This window comes from Pagrus major, chromosome 9 (assembly GCF_040436345.1).
Source record: "Pagrus major chromosome 9, Pma_NU_1.0".
Classification (NCBI taxonomy): Eukaryota; Metazoa; Chordata; class Actinopteri; order Spariformes; family Sparidae; genus Pagrus; species Pagrus major.
The window spans coordinates 26722548-26742055 of NC_133223.1; the positions used below are offsets into that span (position 1 = coordinate 26722548).

The window sequence follows — 19508 nt, forward strand, 5'->3', positions numbered from 1 at the left end:
CACTTTGAGCTGCATGTTACGTATGAAAGGTGCTATAAAAAAAAATAACATTTACTATTTGTTATTTTTAAACATTTACTATTATGTAATAAATCCATTTGACTCCCCTTAAATTAGGCACGGCTAATTTGACAGGACTATCCCTTTAAAGAAGTCCGCTATATCAACAGAGCATGAGAACAGTCCATTCCACTAAAAAGGGGAAACTCTTGTACTGCTTTCGCGGGATTTCACAAATTTAACACTAAATACACAGCATAAAGGACACCAAACACGTTGATTTCGACTTGCTCTTAAAAACAGACGTCATATTACACTGAAATTCATCATTTAGTGGTTTAACGTCTTCGCCAAAAAAACGGCGCTCACCCCTTTTGGGGCTTTTCTATTTTTAGCATCAGCTGTTGCAATACAAAGATTAGCTACTCAACGTATTGTTTCGCAGATGTGGGGAGCGCACTCCCGTCTGAGGCGAAAGGGCGGCGGTGGTTTGAAGCCGAGAAAGAGGGAGATGAGGAGGGATATGTCGGTGGCGTGAGGGACGTTTTTTCTTTGTGTTCACGACCGCGGAGCTCGTATCGGTGAGTAGCTTGTTTTTTTTTTCTTTCTTTTTTTCCCCCCACCTTTGACAGAGAAGAGGTCGTGAATGCGGGCGTCAGTGAAGGCAACACCTAGCAGCTAATGTCAAAATGAACTCCTGCTCTTCAGCATCGACAACTTCACTGTAAGCTAGCTCAACTGTCACCGGGGCTGTTGCCACTAATGGCAGGCAGCGTCGAGGGAAGTTAGCTCGTTTTTTTTTTTAATTAACGATACGAACGACTTGGGGCTCGTTTGCGGAAATTCATTTTTTTTTTTTTTTTTGCTGCAAACTTCAAGCGAAGGATGAAGCAACCGAAATCCGTTATTCAGGGGCGGCTGCTGTCGGTTTTCCACACGGCCGCTGTCTGTCTGTCTCTCTCACACACAGACAGACAGACAGACACACACACAGGCGGGCCTCTCGCTTTCCTCTGTGTGTCAAAAAATGTTCCGACACAAAAACACATTGCTTTTTTTTGTCAGAAATACAGCCCACAGCAATATTTTAGCCTAGCACCACAGCTGTATACAGTTGAAACACACACAGTGCTGCTGGTGCTGGTGCTGGTGGTGCTGGTGGTGTCCAGCTCTGGACACAGAGAACAGAGAGATTCTTCATGAATCAAATCATAGGATGAGATCACTCAGAAGCACCAGTCAGTCTGCAGAGAGAGAGAAAGAGACACACACACACACTCACACACACCTTAATCACTATTAATAGCAGAGTGAAATCACCAGATAATTTGGCAGTCTGGGGGACAGATCCCCCTTTATCCCTCCATCTTCCATCATAACTTCATGGAAATGTCAAACCCTGCTGCTACTGATGATGATGATGATGATGGTGATGGAGTTGCATGTGAGGGTAAAATGGTTCGCTGACTTTTACACGCTGTTTCACAATTTCCCTGAAGTTAATTGTGACCTTTCGACGAGGGGAAATTACCCACTGGATGATTGGTAGATGCTGGGCTCCCTGTCCAGGAATGTGATCTTTTAAGACGTCATGTGTTTAAAGCCTTGAGTGAAAATGAAAAATGAAAATGTAGTCGTTATCTTCTAGGCCTGGGCGATATCCAAAATTCGATATCACGATATTGTCCTGCCCACATATTGCGAAAGACGATATTGAAGTCTGTTTTCCCTCATGGGACCTTATTTCAGAAAAACTTTGTATGGTAGGGAAGTTTTAGTACCTTTTCCGTGCCAAGGCGACAGCCATGTTGGTGTTGGTGACGTGTGTTAAGCGAGACGATGTAGTTCACCGAGCAGATTAACACAAAACTGGATGGACAAACTGGAAAAGAAACAGTCTGTCGTAATTAAAGTAAAAACCCATCTAGTTTTGTGTTAAACCGCTCAGTTAGCTACATCGTCTTGCTTATCATACATCACTAACACCAATATGGCCGCCAACTCGTCACAGAAAGAGTACTTAAAAAGATGAAAATCACAATAAATCTGCAGTTATGTGAAATGGTAGTTCGACCATTTTGTGAGTTAGCTTATATACAGGACCAGCTCTACAATTTTTAAGTTACGGGTTTGGTGAGCGTTCAACAAGACCATGTCACTAACGCGACTATTGGCTGTGTAGTCTTTATAATTACTTCTTTCCACAGTCTTATATTTCATTAGTTTTATGACAAACTGTGAGACGACACGTAACCTCATTCAAGTCCCTTGGCTCGCCATTTTCTCTAGCTTTGAAACCCGAAATATGGTCAAATATATGGTGAGCTGGCATTCTTAGAAAGGAAGTCCTCCATGTATGTATGTGAAAGCCCTGCATGTAAGCTCAAAGAAGCCATATCATCTCTTTGATATTAAATATTGTGAAAAATATAGCAAATGGCGGCAAATATCACGATGTTCCATAATATCTAATATCGGCCCAAGCCTTTATCTACTCATTCCCCATTCGGATTGGAAAGCCGGGGGAAGTTTTGTAGTTCGCAAAACATTTCTGCAGCTTCACAGCAAAACAGCGTTGCAGAATTCTCCTAAACACCTGACTAAAAACATAAAATGGCTCCAGACAGCTCCAGTCCATAGATCCCAAATTGATTTGAAAAGATGGTATTTACACCCTTGACGCAAGGTTGAGTTCATTCACCCACTTCAGATGGGGTGTGCGTTAACGCTTTTAGCTTACCAGCTACAGTGAAGATTTTAGCTTTAATAAGTGTGTAAATAATTTCTTTTCAAATCAATTTGGGATCTAGGGTCTTCTGGAGACTTGGGTTATGCTTTATAATGTAAAAAAAACAGCTGTAAGAAAACATAAAATGGCTCCATACAGCTCGACCAGCATAATCCAAGTCTCCAGAAGCCTCAAAGATCCCAAATTGACTTTAAAGGATGTTATTTACACCCTTTTTAAGCCAAAGTCTTCACTGTAGCTGCTAAGCTAAAAGTTTCTGAAGTGGGTGCATGAGCTTGACTGCAACCCTAGGGTTGGATAACTTACTTTCAAATCAATTTGAGATCTTAGGGCTTCCAGATATACACTATTGATTCATGACAAAACATCATATTTTGGAGTAAAAAGTTCAATATATTCCTCTAAAATGTAGTGGAGTAGAAGTAGAAAGTAGGGGTTGTGGTAAATTCAAATTCTTACATCATTGCATTTGTTTCTTTCTCCAAAATCTCACTGGAGGATGTTGTACACCAACCACATCCTGTGTCCTGGTTGAAATTCCCAAAAAGCCAGACAAAAATGTAAGATTATCAGAATGAATGAATGAAGGTCAGAGTAGGAAATGCCCCCAGCAAGTCACAGTACATTAGTGAGATGTTTGGGCCGTGTGTGTGAATGGCAGCCTTATCCACAGAGAATTTCTGAAGTATTATGGAGAGCAGTATCATGAAAAAGACATCAGTTTTATTTATGGCTAAATGGGTTCTCAAACAATGCTGAGAGACCGGAGACTGTGTCAAGTTAGTCATTGGTGATGAGTGACAGTCATGTGATCAGCTATACAGCCCTCTGTTAGGCTACGTGCACTTTGTCCTCTCAGCCAAATGTTGCACAGGGTGCTAAAAATCTGGGGAAAATGTGATAAGAGGCGGCTTACTTTGCTCACCTCATTTTCTGGCATAAATGAACAGAAAACACCGCATTAAAGCAGCCACAAGGAACTTAAATTTCTGTTGATTCTGGCGGCCCCTGTGGATAAAAGTGGTATAAGCACCACCACCTCTTTTCGCAAAAATCTTGGCTAGGTGTGTAATCGTTTTGTTCACCCGTAAATGACAATTTAGTCATTATCTACTCACTGCCATGCCGGTGGAAAGTCAGGTGAAGTTTAGTAGTCCACTAAACATTTCTGAAACTTTTCAGCAGACTTGCTTTAAAATGTTTTTAAAACACCTGGAAAAAACATGTGGCTCTGTACAGCAATCAATCCATGTCTCCCATAGATAGAAATCCCAGATTAATTTGAAAAGACTATGTTTGGGTCAATCTCATGCACCGACTTCAGATGCAGTGTATGCCCAGGCTTAAGCTTTGCAGCTGAAGTGAAGATTTCAACTTAAAAAGGGTGTAAATAATGTTTTTTTTAAGTCAGTTTAGGATCTCATGGCTTCCAGAGACTTGGATTACGCTGGACGAGCTCTATGGAGCCATTATAAATTTTCACATTTAAAAGTCCCCATTCACTTCAGTTGTTTAAGAGAATGCTGCAATGCTGTTAAACTGTGACTTTTATGGGCTACAAACCTTCATTCAACTTTCACAGGGGTGACTAGATAATGACTGAATTTGTATTTTTGGGTGAACTTTTCATTTAAGAGCTGTATGTGCATCTGATTTCTGCCTACATTAATAACTGAAGAATTGATTCTGGTAAAGAAATGCTCTGGTGCTTTTGTAATTTCTGCAGCTCTCAGACAAGATGGCCCTTAAGTGAACTATTGCTTTCACTTCAGCTGTCTTGGTGACAAGAACCAGCACCCTGCTTCTCCAAGGCTGAATGTCCAGTTCCTCTAAAAAGTCAGCACTTCAATACTTGGGAAGATATATATTCTAGTCAGCCAGGGCACAATCCATTTCTGAAATGGTTTTCATGAGGTAAAATAGGTAAAATAAATAATCAGACCAGCTTTCAACTCAAGAAAATAAGGTAGGAGTTCGACTAGAGTTTGTCACTTGTCGGCAGCTTCAGAGCTTTTTTGAACTCAGTGAACTATGTCTTAACACCTCCTCTGAATGATCGATGAGTGTTGATGTCAACGCAGTACAGTAAAGCCTGGGGTGTGCGCACCACTGTGTTCCTCCTTATTCCTGTTCTGTGAGATATGTTGCTGCTTTGTTCCCATGTGAAGAGGGAAGTCTCTTCATCCTTTCCCAAGGCAGCAACTAAACACTTCTCAAGAACCTAGAGAGGCTTTACAGAGCCATGGTGAAGACAAAATGTAAAGTCCAGAACACACCATGTGGCATTTATGGATTGAATGGCTGAAAGAGTAAGCCAAAAGTTAAGTTGCACTTTACTGTTATTGACACCAGATCGAGGGTTCGCTGTGGGTCCCATTTATAGTTAGTTTTAAGCAAAACAAGCACTTTGGTTAAAGTTAGAAAGGACTGTAGTTTCCGATTAAATATCAATAAACACATTGTGTCTTGCGCATCAAGTTCACTGTGGTGTTTTTCTGTATTTAAAAATAACGCTGGGCTTCCCTTAACCTTAATTATGTAAGAATTGGAGTGTACACACACATGCAAGTCAAAAAGGCAAAGTGGTGAGTCGAAAATTTGGAAAACATGAAACAAAAAGACTGTAGGGATCCGAATTATTTAATGCACCAAAGTAGTGATGTTTTGAACAAACCTGCTCTTCATCAGACAAAAGTGACACTGCACAACACCATCTTATGTACACAAGAGAGCAGTCATGTGAACAGTCTCTGATTGGTCAAAATTATAACAGTATGCATATACATACAGTCAAATGATATTGCACATAGTCCCTGATAGATGTAGCACCTGATGTACAATAGTGAGGTGACACTCAAAAAGTATTCCCTACTCAAACAAGGCTATATCATAGATGGAAGACACTACATTGGTGTCTAAAAAACATCCCCACACACAAGAAAAAATAGCAGTAATACAGTAAAAATACACTGCTATATACAAAAATATATACAATAGCAATACCTACACACTATTAGGCAGTCATTAAGTACCTTAAGAAACTGAAGAGGCGCCTCTATATGTCCCTAATACGGTGTAATATATACAGTTAGAGATACAAAAAACAAAGGTGACAAGTATTCGACTACACAGACAAAATATATGACTGTCACATAGCAAATGTCCATTTCTTCATTGGGGCCCAGAATAGTTCACAACTGGTTGATTAAACTTAAATATGTTAATGACAACATTTCTGTTACATCATGTTATGACTTACTATTACATAATTGTTATGAACATATAAAATGGGTAATTACAGAGGTGTAAGCATCTTATCAATGTCACTATTGGTCAAGCTAGTAAGGGTTGATCTATAATAATAATAACATGAGACAGATGTGTTCAAATGTATGTAGAGGATGTTAGTGCTAAGGATGAATTGTAGTGGAGAGGAAAGGATTCAAGCTCATTTAGACAGAGCCTAAGTGTTGTACACTATACTGTTAGTATGTCCTTTGCAGGCCTGGTTGGCCCTCTGTAAAGCCATATAACCAGCCACATTGGTCAGACGACTAGCTTTGGTTGGACGCATAGTAAAGTTTCCTCTACACAGATTCCACTCCCGAAGGAATTTGGTTTAAACTGGTGTTTGTGGATTATTTTAGTCTCACAGGATGGTGAGTGTTGTTTCAGAGAACTGTGCACTCCACCCTCACAGAGGGAAATGCTGACACACCTTACAAGGTTGTGACCTGACTTGGCTTCAGCTAACCAAGCATGACTGGTTTGAAAACCACTACTGGTGGCAGGTACTGTGGTGTTCATGGTGCTTCTCAAGCTGTTCTGTCTTTGTTTTTCTGCACAGCACTGAAAGTCTGCCTAAGGCAGTGGCTTGTGAAATGGTGTAGTGGCAGAGACGTTTACTTTGTGACTTCATGACAGCCAGCCAGCCAACTGACTGACTGAAGAGGCTTTTGAACATCAGGAATTTGGCTCTGAAATTCTTTGCCCGACCTGGCTGGCTGATTGGCTGGTTGGTCTTTGAAAAGGAAGGAAACATCTTCCTTCCCTCCATTGTGCTGGGCAGGAAAGGATGGACTGAAGCCAGCTGACAGCTGTTTCCTGGTGGATGAAGGAGGAATGGGTGCGTGGGTGGGTGCGTGGTGAGGGTGTTGTGCTAGTAGTGAGTGAATGTGTTTTTTTGTCTGCTATTTTCTGTATGCTACAGTTTAGTCAGGACTACAGTGGAAATCTTAAGGTTTCACAGTAAGACAGAGTAGGTTAGTTTTATATCAGGTTGGGTTAATTTCTAACACGTATCAGTGGTTTTTGTGTTTTAACCCATTCACTACAAATTGAATATACTTAACGTTAGTACTGGGCTATATGTCCTCAAAATAATATCACAATATTTTTTGGCTATATTGTGATACACAATATATATCTTGATATTTTGAAAACTCCTCCAAAGGACTTCATAAATGCATAAACATCACTACTTTTACCAAATACCTCAATATTGATATTGGACAATAGGGTTTCTAGGCCCGACTTATCATCACAATGAGATCAGTAAATGTGGATATAATGACTAAGTGGGTAAAGTATTAGAACAACAACATTCTGTTGTTCTGAAAATGACATCACTTTACTGTAATGCAGCCTTTAAAGCCAGGAAAAGACAACACTTAAGCCATAACACAATAAAACATTATCCAAAAACTAAAATGTTATATAGTCCCATATCACGAGAATAATTTATCATTAATGTATATAGCCCTACACAACATTACTCCCAAGATGTTTTTAAAGCAAACCATACATTAAATGATTTCTACCTTCCAAGTAGCAATTGTTTTAATTTTAAATCACTGCAAATGTATAGAAATATATTTACAGTCAATTTTCTTTAGTTAATAAAAAGATAGGAATAAAAAATAATCAAAACAATATGTAAAACTCATAGTGAACATTTGGGCCTTTTCTTGCCTACGTGATTATTTAAAGGTACAGGACATTTCTTATAAACAAACCAAGTCACATTTACTTTCAGTAAGTGTTTAATGTTTATCCTTCCTCAAAAAACATGTACAAATCATATTTTTTGAATATAACTTATCAGGAATTGTTTGCATCCACGTTTGTTAACTTGCAGTCTTCTTATTTGCTTCATTACTTAATTTCTACGTTTCTTTGTGTGTTACCATCAGCTACTGTCGATTAGTGGACAAGTAAATCTGGCAGCGGGAATGTGTGCTGCTTATGTCGGGAACCCAAATGGTGGATTTACTCATAAGAACATTGCTCAAAAGCACTACTAATGGTCTCCCCCTTTAAGTAAGCTTGATCAGATTGACTTTTTGACCTCAACCTCTTTATGCACTTCTTACAATGTACTGTAAGATGGCGTCACAATGGTTATTTGAGTTTCAAGACTGATTTTACCAAGTTAAAGCAATCCCACTCCAGTGTTGGACGGTTGCAGTTGATAATTGAAAGATAAAATCAAACAGTGCTCCCGCTGTATGGTTGATGTTTCGTTTGCCAACTCTTGCCAAGATTATTTGAAACATGTTAAAGCATGAGTAGTATGTACTTTCAGTAACATGTAAGAGGATAAAAAGCAATTTAAAAAGCAAAAATGGTGTCTCTTGTCTCGATTCAACATCGTCTTGTAACGCTTCTATCAACGTTGTCCTCGTGTGCCCTTGCTTCCTCTCCCTCACTCTTCTGTTTCCGATTCCTCTCACCCTCAACTCTTTTACTTCCCTCTCATGTCTCGGTTTTTCTGTTGCTCTCCCTTTGTGGTGATAGCTTTTTGCCAGAACAGCATTAGATAGCATAGCACGTGTTAAAGCTCCTGTCATTACCCTTGGTGATTTAAACATATAATATGACTGTATTCATTATATAAGGTTGAATCTATAAAAAAAAAAAACCCACATGATTTTGTTAAGCATGTTCCCCTGAGGTGTAAAAATCATCTGATCATTTGCAAGTGTTTTTTATTGAGCCTCTAATGTACTTCACTGATGTGGAAAAATAAAATACTCTGTTAAACCTCTCATATTCTAGCAAGATAGATGTTTATTTTTGTTTTAAAAAAGCCATAATTACAAACTGCATGTGTGTTGAAACCATCACATTTCTCTGCTGCCTCTGTGGTTCCAGTGGGCTACTGAAAGTAGACGTTGTTAGCCTGGTTTCTGCCACTAGGCCAAACCAGGCTCACCAAGGCTTGCTTTAGCCACTTTTCCATATAGTTGTTGTATCCATGCTGTGCTTGAGCCAATAATGTGGATCAGTAAAAGTGGTTTTCTCTGCACTAAGTCCTGTTGCCTATACAGCCAGTTCTATTGTGGCTGCTGCTGCTGTTGCTGCTGCTGCTTTTACTTTTCTTCCTTATATTCAAATCACGTCAGCTTAACAGGAAAATATGAGCATGCTGTTGGATATTGGTAGAAAAAGTCTCACCACAAGAGCAGTAACATGGTAATCTTGATGACAAGCAGCTGCATTTCCTGTAGCTGCTTCATAATAAAAGATTTTAGTGGTTTTCCAGTGGAAAGCTTAATATATATTTACTTGTCATTTTACAACACAGGGTTGCACAATGAAATGTAAGTATTAGCCTTAGTGCTACCATAAACCTGTTTATGTTGCTAAATGATGTAGGATAATGTATTCTTTAATCCAAGTGTGCCACATGTTCTTTAGGAAAACCTGGCCACCAAAATACCAAAATGTACTTTTCATAATTAATTGTGCAATCCTGTATTGTATAATGACAAATAAATTAAGAATTGTACCTGAACCTTGAACCTTGAACATGCCTCAGGCGCACAGGGTGCAGTAGACTGTGATCTGTGCTGCCTCACATGGTTCACAAAAATAGAGCCTTATATGTTACACTAAATCTACTGAAGTGCTAAAAGCTGCACACAGCAGGCCTTTTAAAAAGGATGCTTTCTCTTTAGCTGCCTGCAAGCCTGCAGACTAATCAGTTTAGCGCCTAAGCACTACCTGCCTAAGCAGGACCATAACATTGTAGGTCAGTGTGGTTAACCCCTGCTTTGAGGCCGCAGTAGAAATACATATGAACACAGCTCAGCACATTGTGGTTGGGCTAAGAAAAGGATAGCACCAGCATTATATTAACCAGAAAAAGAAAAGTATCAACTCTGACTCATGTCTCAGGCTTTAACCAGACAGGTTTTTGTTATATGTACAATCAATGAAATGTTTTAAAATAAAACGTTCATAATGGCTTACTCCGGTTACCTCTTATATTGTGCATGCTGACGTCCGCAACATTTATGATCATATAAGCGAAACAAGTAATTTAATCAGAAAGTCAGGTACCCCTTGGGTGCTCTGGGTGTACCTTATGTTAATACTTGGCATGTCACAGAGCTCTGCAGGCTTCATTGGTTTAATTTCTGCCCACCTTGCATAAATAAAGTCGATACAGTCTCCCCCATAAGAGGCAGTTCCTGTAACTGCTACAGGACCGCTGATTGCATTTAAGGGAATGGAAAAACATGAGCTCCTCTTATAAAAAAGTCAATTGTTCCACTTTAACTTTTTCACTCTTCTGCCATATTATTAAGTCATGTACATCTGTCGTTCAGCTTGTTGTCTTTCTCTGTTAGGTAGAATCTGATTTATTTTTACCCAGCTATGAAATTTATTTTATAGGTGCACTGCTGATCTCTCTATTTTTGCCTCTCTAAATCTGTCTTTTTCCATCTTTCTGCTTTGATCCACAGCTCCAAGCTGTGGACTGTGATCTCCATGGTGATATAAAAGCAGCTCTCCCCATCTGTCTGTTGTTCCCTCCCCTCTCTGTTGTTGTTAACCCCTTTCTCTCTCTTTCTCAGCCAGGTGTGTCTCATCAGCCACCTACTAGCCTACTTCCCACCTTTACCACCAGCGTCGAGGTAGCGATGGCGACCAGCGCTGTGCCAAGCGACAACCTGCCAACGTACAAGCTGGTGGTGGTGGGGGATGGTGGCGTTGGGAAGAGCGCCCTCACCATCCAGTTTTTCCAGAAGATCTTCGTGCCAGACTACGATCCCACGATAGAGGACTCGTATCTTAAACACACAGAGATAGATGGACAGTGGGCAATACTGGATGGTGAGTAGAAATGTTAAATTATGTCTCCATGATAGTTTTCTTTTTTATTTATTTTTCCTAATTCCCTTTGGCTTCAGTTAAACATCCTCATCATTGACCAATGAGTGTACAACACTTGTATTTGTTGTTAAAAATCTTTTTTTGCTTTTAACTACATTCCTGTGGTCGCTGTTTTCCTACACTGAACTGACTACAGAATAGCAAGGCACTGCTAGGGTTGTTGCATGTGGGAGAAATTATGCATCATTACATGATTTTATCCTTCCTTCAATAAAATATTAAAGTCATGTTGGAAACATATCAAGCTCTGGAAAAAATAAGAAAACCACTTAAAAATCAATTTTACAGTTGCAGTGGGAATGCTTTGTGTAATCTTTTGATATTCCCTTATAACTAATGAACTCTACCAAGGCCTGGAAATGTTTCAGTCACAGTTGTTATGAAAGAGTCACCCTGAGGGTGACACTCAGGGAAAGATCATTGGATCACAGGGTCACTAGAATCCACAAGTGTCTTTTTCTTTGGATTGTGAAAATCCCAAGAAATTGAAACAGGTCACAATAACAAAATTGCACAATCTCACTGCATAATGAAAACTGCGAGACCTGTCCATGTAAAGTGATACATGTTTGTTTCTCCATCTTCACAGTGCTGGACACAGCCGGTCAGGAGGAGTTCAGTGCGATGAGGGAGCAGTATATGAGGACAGGAGACGGCTTCCTCATCGTCTTCTCTGTGACGGACAAGGCCAGCTTTGAACATGTTGACCGATTCCATCAGCTCATACTACGGGTCAAAGACAGGTAGGTTACGACAGCTCAAAGACCACAATATGTGGTAATGTGGGAATGATTAGGACATTCTTACTTTCATGTTACGATTTTATGTAAGCAATCATTTACACTGTCCTGACAATGAAACCACAGAATGGCAGGTCAATCTTCCTAAATTGTCTAAGAGAGAACAAACCCATCAAGAACTCCAGCTTAGAGAAACAGGTTGAAACAGGATATGTTAAACAGGCACGCACACTAAACCCACAGCTGGTTATTTTTCTACATGTGAGAATGTGACAAATGAGTCAAATCTGCCAAATCAGCCAGACATTTTTACATTTACATTTACATTTTTTTTTTACTTTAAACAAGTCAGCTCTAAAATGTTTTCTTCCTTCAGAAACTGAAAAATGTTGATTAACCATTAATGGTAATTGAGGAGGCAACTAATTAAAAAAAAGGATCCCAATTGAACTTTGTGAGATAATGTTCAGCACGATCGCATCAGCAAACTCTTGCTAGTTTATTTTTCGTACATAAATCACATTCATTCAACTTTGCTTCACACCATATTTTTTTCCTGGTCATCTACACCCCCCTGCAGTGGCTCCATGTCTCGAGGTTTCCTTAAAAATATTTAGTGGTTTCACACTTACAAGTGTTAAAACACACTCTTGAACTGTGGTCATTGTCCTGTAACTACACCACCATCCCCTCCCCCTCCTGATATGAAAGTCAGGTAATGACACATACAGATATGAATGTATCAGTGGTTTGCAGAAACATTAACTGACAACATTTTATCCTGGTGACTGGGCTGAAGTAGACTTTGTCCTGGTTTGATTACCACAGATGTCAAATAGGCTTTAATATCTGCGTAGCATCCACTTTCTGTTTAAAAAAAACACATTATATCCATTAGTAATGATAACATTTTAGTCACCAAAGTAATTGCTGTGATTAAAGGAACATTGCAACATCACTGAAGTGAGTCATCAGACTGGTTGGAGCCTAATAAACCCCAAGTTTGTCCCAGTCATCTTAACTAGATTATTTTGAAGTGAAAACAAAAGAGACGGCACCCAAAATGTCAAAAACAAGCAAGTGGAAATCTGTCCACAACTATGGTCAATATAGTAGGTGAAAGTTACTGAACTTTAAGCCAAAGTTACCAAAAGAGGAAGTAGCTCAGTCAGATGTAATGACCTATATCAATATGGTAAAATTGCGGATTTGTCTATGATCTTCTGAGAACTAATGTTGTTTGCCCTTTTGAATCCCATTCTTATAATTATGCTGCACCAGTTAAGTCTAAAATGTTATAACCATTAGAAATGTTGGCCAACCTCCCCACCCCCAAAAAGACCCAGTAAGAAACAACTGTTTAGGCCCATTGAGCTGACTAAAATTCAGAATAAGATGACTGAATATATTTAGTTTTTTGAAGAACATTTATCCTCATTTAAGGCCAAACACCTGAAAGATGGTCAACAGGTAGCATTTTCATATGTTTCAGGATTGTAAGGGGTTAAGAATCAGGATGTCGCCTCTCTCCTCAAGCTGCAGACCAGTTGGGCCGAACATCAGACTTGTTTTCAAAATTCTAATCAGTTGTGTTGTGAAAGTCTGTTGTGAGAGAAAATGGTGCATCTGCTCTCTGTGACGGTGACTGACAGTAGCCAATAAAACTGAGCTTGAGATGCAACAAAAATAGAAACTGGAACTGAGCAAGTTGCTGTCTGTCCATATTTAGTGGTGCTTCACTGTAGCTCATTTTTCTGCAAGAATTGAGTGTTGCAGAAATCTGACACCTCCCGGACGATTTGTGAAGCATGTGATGCTCTTTCTAATCTAAATGTAAACCTGTCAGGTCTTTAAAATAGACCCTAGAACCTGAGACACTTAGAAACACTCTTTGAAACTGCTTTGGAAATCAAGTGCTCAGTTATACAGGAATGCCTGAGATTATGTATGTGTGTTTATGTGTCCTTTTCCTCTCAGGGAGGCCTTCCCCATGGTGTTGGTGGCAAACAAAGTGGATTTGGTCCATCTGAGAAAGGTCACCTCTGATCAGGGCCAAGAGATGGCTGCAAAACATAGTGTAAGTAGTGAACCTTTCTGTAGACATTTGTCCTCGTGGTGGGTTTTTGCAGTGACCTGATTTCAAATCTTTTACCGAGTTTCCGAATTTGTGATTACAGAGAAAGTCAGAGACTACAAAAAATCTCAAATTGGTGTTTTGAGATTTACAGTCTCTCGAGGTTGTTTTTAAAAAGCTCTGTTAGCAGAAGGCTGATTCAGTCTGGATGAAGAGTTGAAACTGAGAGAAAAAGATGTGTTGACAAATTTAACCGGCTTAATATTCAAGTAGTCTCAGTGAACACAACATGACCTTTAAAGGACCAGTGTGTAGAAATGATTGGCATCTAGCGGCGAGGTTGCAGACTACAACCAACTGAACACCGACAAACGTAAATCAACATGAAATTTACCCTCTCTAGAGACAGTGTTTGGTTTGTCTCTTCTGGGCTACTGTAGAAACATGGCGGTGCAACTTGGCGGACTCAGTGGAAGTGGACCCTCTTCCTCTGTAGATGTAAAATGCTTATTCTAAGGTAACAAAAACACAGCAAATCTTAATTTCCGGTGATTATACACTAACAAATAACATGAATATTCTATAATATTTCTGCACACACTGGACCTTTAAAACAGGCAGAAGCAGATCAACTCGACTGTCGAATGAAGCTTGAAAGCTGAGCTGAGAGAACTGCTGTAATCTCAAACAAGGCCAGCCTCAGAAATCACACACACTTTAAAAAGGGGGGGAAGAAAACCTGTGACCCTTCTCAGTTTTCTGAAAATGTGTGTTGGATTAAGCCGTGTGTCTATGATATTTGTTTTGTTTTACTATAGTTGTGTGTTTTCTTACAAAAAATGTACATGTTTATTGTATTTAATACTGTGTTCACCTCTAATATCGCTTATGCTTAGATTTGAAATATTCCTGTTTGTTTCTTCAGATAACTTATATTGAAACCAGTGCCAAGGATCCTCCAATGAATGTGGACAAAGCCTTTCATGAGCTGGTTCGTGTTATAAGGTAACTCCAAGTTCACTTTCATTATTTTCATGAGATAAAGACTGTGAGATAAAGTCACAGTGAGTGACTGTGTGCATGAAATATAATATTATCTTTGTTCACAAACTAAAATACAGTCATTACATCGATAAAACTGTCTCAGCTTAGAGCGTATCACCCTTTACTCCTTTTTTCAAGTGTGTATTTCACTTCTTTAGTGGTTACGGGCACGTAGACAGTGTTACGCTGGTATGTGAAGGCAGTGAAAGTGTTTTTAGGAAGAGTGGAAAAGCAAAGAAATAATCCCAGAGCTATTTCCTGTCTTGACAGACGTGTAATTTCAGAAGACTTTGGTTTCTGTCCATGTTTTGCATGTGGTCATATCCTGTTTTAAGTCCTTCTCTCGCTGCAAGGACCAATAAGCAACAAGTAGGCGTGTCACATTGTTTTAAAGTCCACAGCTGTATTTACCTCTGTGTTTGTAAAAAAAAGTTTAAAAAATCCAGATACAGAGAGTTCTCATTGTCCTCATGCCAGGTCTGTAACTGACTCATCAGGAAAATCTTCTCTTTTTTCATGACTGAGGAGAGGTGATCCATGAATCAACAGTGCCCTCTTGTGGTCAGACAGTAGAAAGCCAGTTATAAAGATGTGATGTGCTTTTTTTTTGTGACTGATGCATCAGCAGTTCAGGCAGAAACTGTCAATCCTCTTTGTGCTTGTGTAACTTTCCACATATTATTGTTTGGCTCGAAGCTTAGTATGACTCACTTGTATGCTGTCATTGTAATTGTGATCTACAAGAGTTGCTGGTGCATTATTCAAAGATGCTGCCAAAAATACGTAGAGCTGCAACGACAGAAAAACAATCGATTTTGATAATGGATCAATCAATCAATTGTTCAAGTAATTTTTCAAGCAAAAATGGCAGAAATTTATGTTTTGAGCCTGTCAAATAGGGAGATTTTTCTGCTTTCCTGTTGTATATCACATTAAACTGAATGTCTTTGAGTTTGGGATTGACAAAACAAGAAATTATAAGACCTCACCTTGGACTTTGAGAAACTGGGATGGACATGTTTCAATTATTTTGTGGCCTCTAATAGATGAATTATTAATGAACATGATTGTCAGTTGCAGCCCTAAAAATGTGTAAAGTGAAAAGAGAAAAATTATGTAACAAAAGAGAAATGTATTATAATGAAGGAGCAATTGACTCACTCTCACCAACACTGACTGAAGAGGCATTAATTACATAGTTCCTTAAGAAATACACTAACTTGTTGTCTGTAAAATAAGAAGATCAATGTTGTTCTCATGTCTCTTTGGTAAATATGAAGCTAAAGCCAATGCTCGTTAGCTAAGCCTAGCTTGGCCAAGAAATAATCCATCACATAACTCCCCCGTAAATTCACAACGTCTTGTTTTTACACTCTTGTTTTGTGTTGAGATGAAACAAATGGCATGATAAGTGAGCTTGCAGGTGTATTTTCTGATTTTTGAACTAAGCCAGGCGAGCTGTTTCCCCCAGTCTACCAGTGTTTGTGATAAGCTAAGTTAAATGTAGCTTCATATTTACCGTACAGACATTAAAGATAAAAATCTCTTTTTCTAACACTCAGCACGAATGCAAGGCAAGAGTATCTCCCTAGAATGTTAAATTGTTACTTGGGCAATAACTTTGAGTAGATAAAAGTAGTCGATAAAACATCATGAGACAAAATTGTAAGTAAATGTAAAGGCGTCAGAAAAAGTGAGTAAAGTGATCCTACACTAAGACTAATTTGTCAAACTGTTTCTCCTTCTCTACACACACAGACAACAAGTCCCCGAGCGAAACCAGAAGAAGAAAAAGAAGATGAAATGGAGAGCGGAACGTTCCACAGGCTCCCACAGGTTCCACTGTGCCATATTGTGACCTCCCTCGTCCCGTTTATCATTCGTAACGTACACAAATCCACACGCACACCCACATACCTTTGGGTATCCCCAAAGGAACTCCCAGCAGTGGTGAACCACTGGAGCACAAAAGTGAGGGGTGGAGGGGGGTCGACGAATGGCTGGATGGATCTGGAGGGACAGAAGTGATTCTGAAATGTTGGACAGATGTCCCCTCAACCCTTCACAATGCCTTGGAACGAGTGCTATGCCATCTCTCCTCGATTTATGGTCCCTTTCAAAAGGTCTATAGATTCCTCCCATCTGTATTCAACACAGAACTACAGTGTCACTGAACTGTTTCTCAATCAAGTGTAAGTTTTGAATTTAATATCAAATGTGGCACAAGATGACAGACTCAGTGGGGGAAAGCAAAGAGAGCAGATTCACCCTGATTGTTGGAACGGGAAGGAAAAAGGAGAAGCCTCGTGTTCTCTAACTCCAACAACCTGCTGGTCATCACCTTTCTGTCCTCACACTCCTACAATTTCTGGACGAAAAGCACCTGATATGCTATCTGTGTTCTCTCTTCATAGAGCGGACATCACAAGGGCCTGACGGATGGATATGAGAGCGGTGGCGGTGATTTTTTGGTAGTGAAAATAGATGTTGTGTGGTGTTGTCTGGGAGTGTGGCGTGCACCTCGTGGTCATGTGATGCTCTAGTTTTGAAATGTCAGTTCAGAGAGGATGGAAGGACGTGTTGAAGAGAGCGAAAGAAATGTGACATGATGCTGAGAAAAGGTGAATGATCCGGTCATATCAGTGTTTAAATATTGTGATTGTAAAGGAAAGTAAGATTGGTCAGTGTGTGTTTTTACACTTTGATGTGAACATAACAGGGTTTACACCAACACTGACGTGTCAGCGGCCATTTTTACAGATTATTTTCCCGTCAAAAGTATATCAGAGCCACTTTACATTATGTATTTAAAAAAGATTTATAGTAAATTTAGGTTGCCTCGTCAGTCCAGATGAGAGCAGTCTCTATCAGTACTGTATAAACAATAGCCCTGATATTTTTTTGTCTTCGTAGTCTTACAAATTCAAGTTACTTTCCATGTTTTGGTTTTTTTTGTATCTAAAAAAAATATAGAAAATAAAACTTATATTTGTGATATAACAAAATCTAATTCTAGGTGGCAATGTAAACAAATTCAATGCTGTTTTACAAAAAAGATCTGTAGGAAATTCTTAATCGATAAGGGATAGCGAGAGCTTCACGTTTCCGATGTGAAACAGGCTGGAGAAGCTGATTTGCACTGGCCACTAACCAAAATAATGTGATGTCACTTTATTTCAATCTTGGGGCTTTTCAGACTGAATTCAGGACAACGTTACGAGAAGAAGAATCGTGCTCGGTGAAGGACGAACGCTCCTTATGTTCGGGAAGTTAGAGAGCCTGTCCGACGCAGGCGGCATGAAGCCATGTTAACCTAGCTACAGACTAGTTGTAGGAGAGCCACACACTCGGAGCAACAAGACATTCTGCGTATTCATGTTCGTAGCTGTGAGGTGGATAGGAATGTACAATTTAATAACCTACGAAATGGCTTGTACTGTTAACGCACTAAAGTTTCAGTGGACAACTCTTTTTTTTCTTTGTCTGGATGAATATACCGTCTCTTGAAGGAATACATTTTTGCACTTTTAATACAATTTCTGACTTTCCTATTGGCATGTTGTTTTCTGTTCAAATCTGTACGTGAAATGAAAGGCACAGTAAAAAAACAAAAAACAATTTGAATGTAAAATGGAATAACAAAACAAGCAAATAGGCGATTAGTGTTGTAGCCCTGTGTGCCTGTGTATGCCTGTTGCCTCGGCGATGATTGTAACAGCGATTAAATAAGCTGGGGGTTAATCATTCGAAAGGTATTGAAAGAAAAGTATTGTATCACTCAGTTTTGATTGAATGGCATACAAATTCACCTCAGCATGAAAGTGGAGAATCAACCTCAGCAAGAGAAGGAATACAGTATTAATCCACATCTACTGTTAAAGGGACTTCACAGAGAGAGAAAACATTGAAGTACTGATCATTGAGCAATGAAGCAACAGACTCTGGATCTTTGGGGAGATAAAAAAGAAAAAAAAATACTGAATGTGTTTGATGAAAATGTTGCATCATGTATGTTTGATACCATTTTGTATTATTGATATGAATTATTGATATGATTCTTGCAAAGTGTTTTTTAAACAACTGAATAATTTATTACTGTCTATGTTACCTCAGCGTGTCCCAGACCTGGACAAAAAGCTAAACTCCCCTTCTCCTTTTTTTTTTTTCTTTGGGACTCTCAGTGGGTCAGAGGCCTTTTGCCTTTGAGGCCCAATGTGAAGAGACTCTGATGTGTTGTGGACCAAGATGAAGGAACAGAATTTGGTCCTGAACTAAAAAAGAAGAGCTTAAGGACCTCTGCTTTACTGGAGCTCATGTGGATGGCCTCACAAGTGAAAATGTAATAACACAAGGGTCACAACAAGGAAAGTTTGTTGTCCAACTTTTAATATGTTTGTTTGTTCAATGTAAAATATCTTAAAGGAATAGTTTGACATTTTGGGAAATGCACTTATTCACAGCAGCGGTCGTTATTTTTGCTTAGTTTTAGACTTCCAACAATGAGTCCATTAAATTAATAATATTTGCCAATTATTTTGGTAATCAGTTAATTGTTAAAGTAATTTGTCGTGCCTCTAAAATATGAAGATTTCCTGTTTTCCTCTGTTTTATATCATATTAAACTGATTATCTTTGGGTTTTGGATCACCCTAGACTTTGAGGAACACATTTTTCACCATTTTCTGACATTTTATAGACCAAACAATAAATTGGATAATCT

General features: G+C 39.1%; 1 protein-coding gene across 1 annotated transcript; it reads left to right on the forward strand.

The window, feature by feature from the left end:
* The first annotated feature begins 424 nt into the window (after positions 1-424).
* mrasa (muscle RAS oncogene homolog a) lies at positions 425-19220 on the forward strand. The gene is made up of 6 exons (XM_073473541.1): positions 425-581; positions 10612-10870; positions 11520-11673; positions 13648-13747; positions 14670-14749; positions 16547-19220. The coding sequence occupies exons 2-6, from the start codon at positions 10678-10680 to the stop codon at positions 16644-16646; spliced, it is 627 nt and encodes a 208-aa protein (XP_073329642.1). The 5' UTR covers positions 425-581; positions 10612-10677; the 3' UTR covers positions 16647-19220.
* The last annotated feature ends 288 nt before the right edge of the window (positions 19221-19508 follow it).

Coding starts and splice junctions, on each gene's coding strand:
- mrasa (XM_073473541.1), top strand. CDS start 10,678: ATGGCGACCAGCGCTGTGCCAAGCGACAACCTGCCAACGTACAAGCTG. Junction 11,674..13,647: donor ATACTACGGGTCAAAGACAG/GTAGGTTACGAC, acceptor TTTTCCTCTCAG/GGAGGCCTTCCCCATGGTGT. Junction 13,748..14,669: donor AGATGGCTGCAAAACATAGT/GTAAGTAGTGAA, acceptor TTGTTTCTTCAG/ATAACTTATATTGAAACCAG.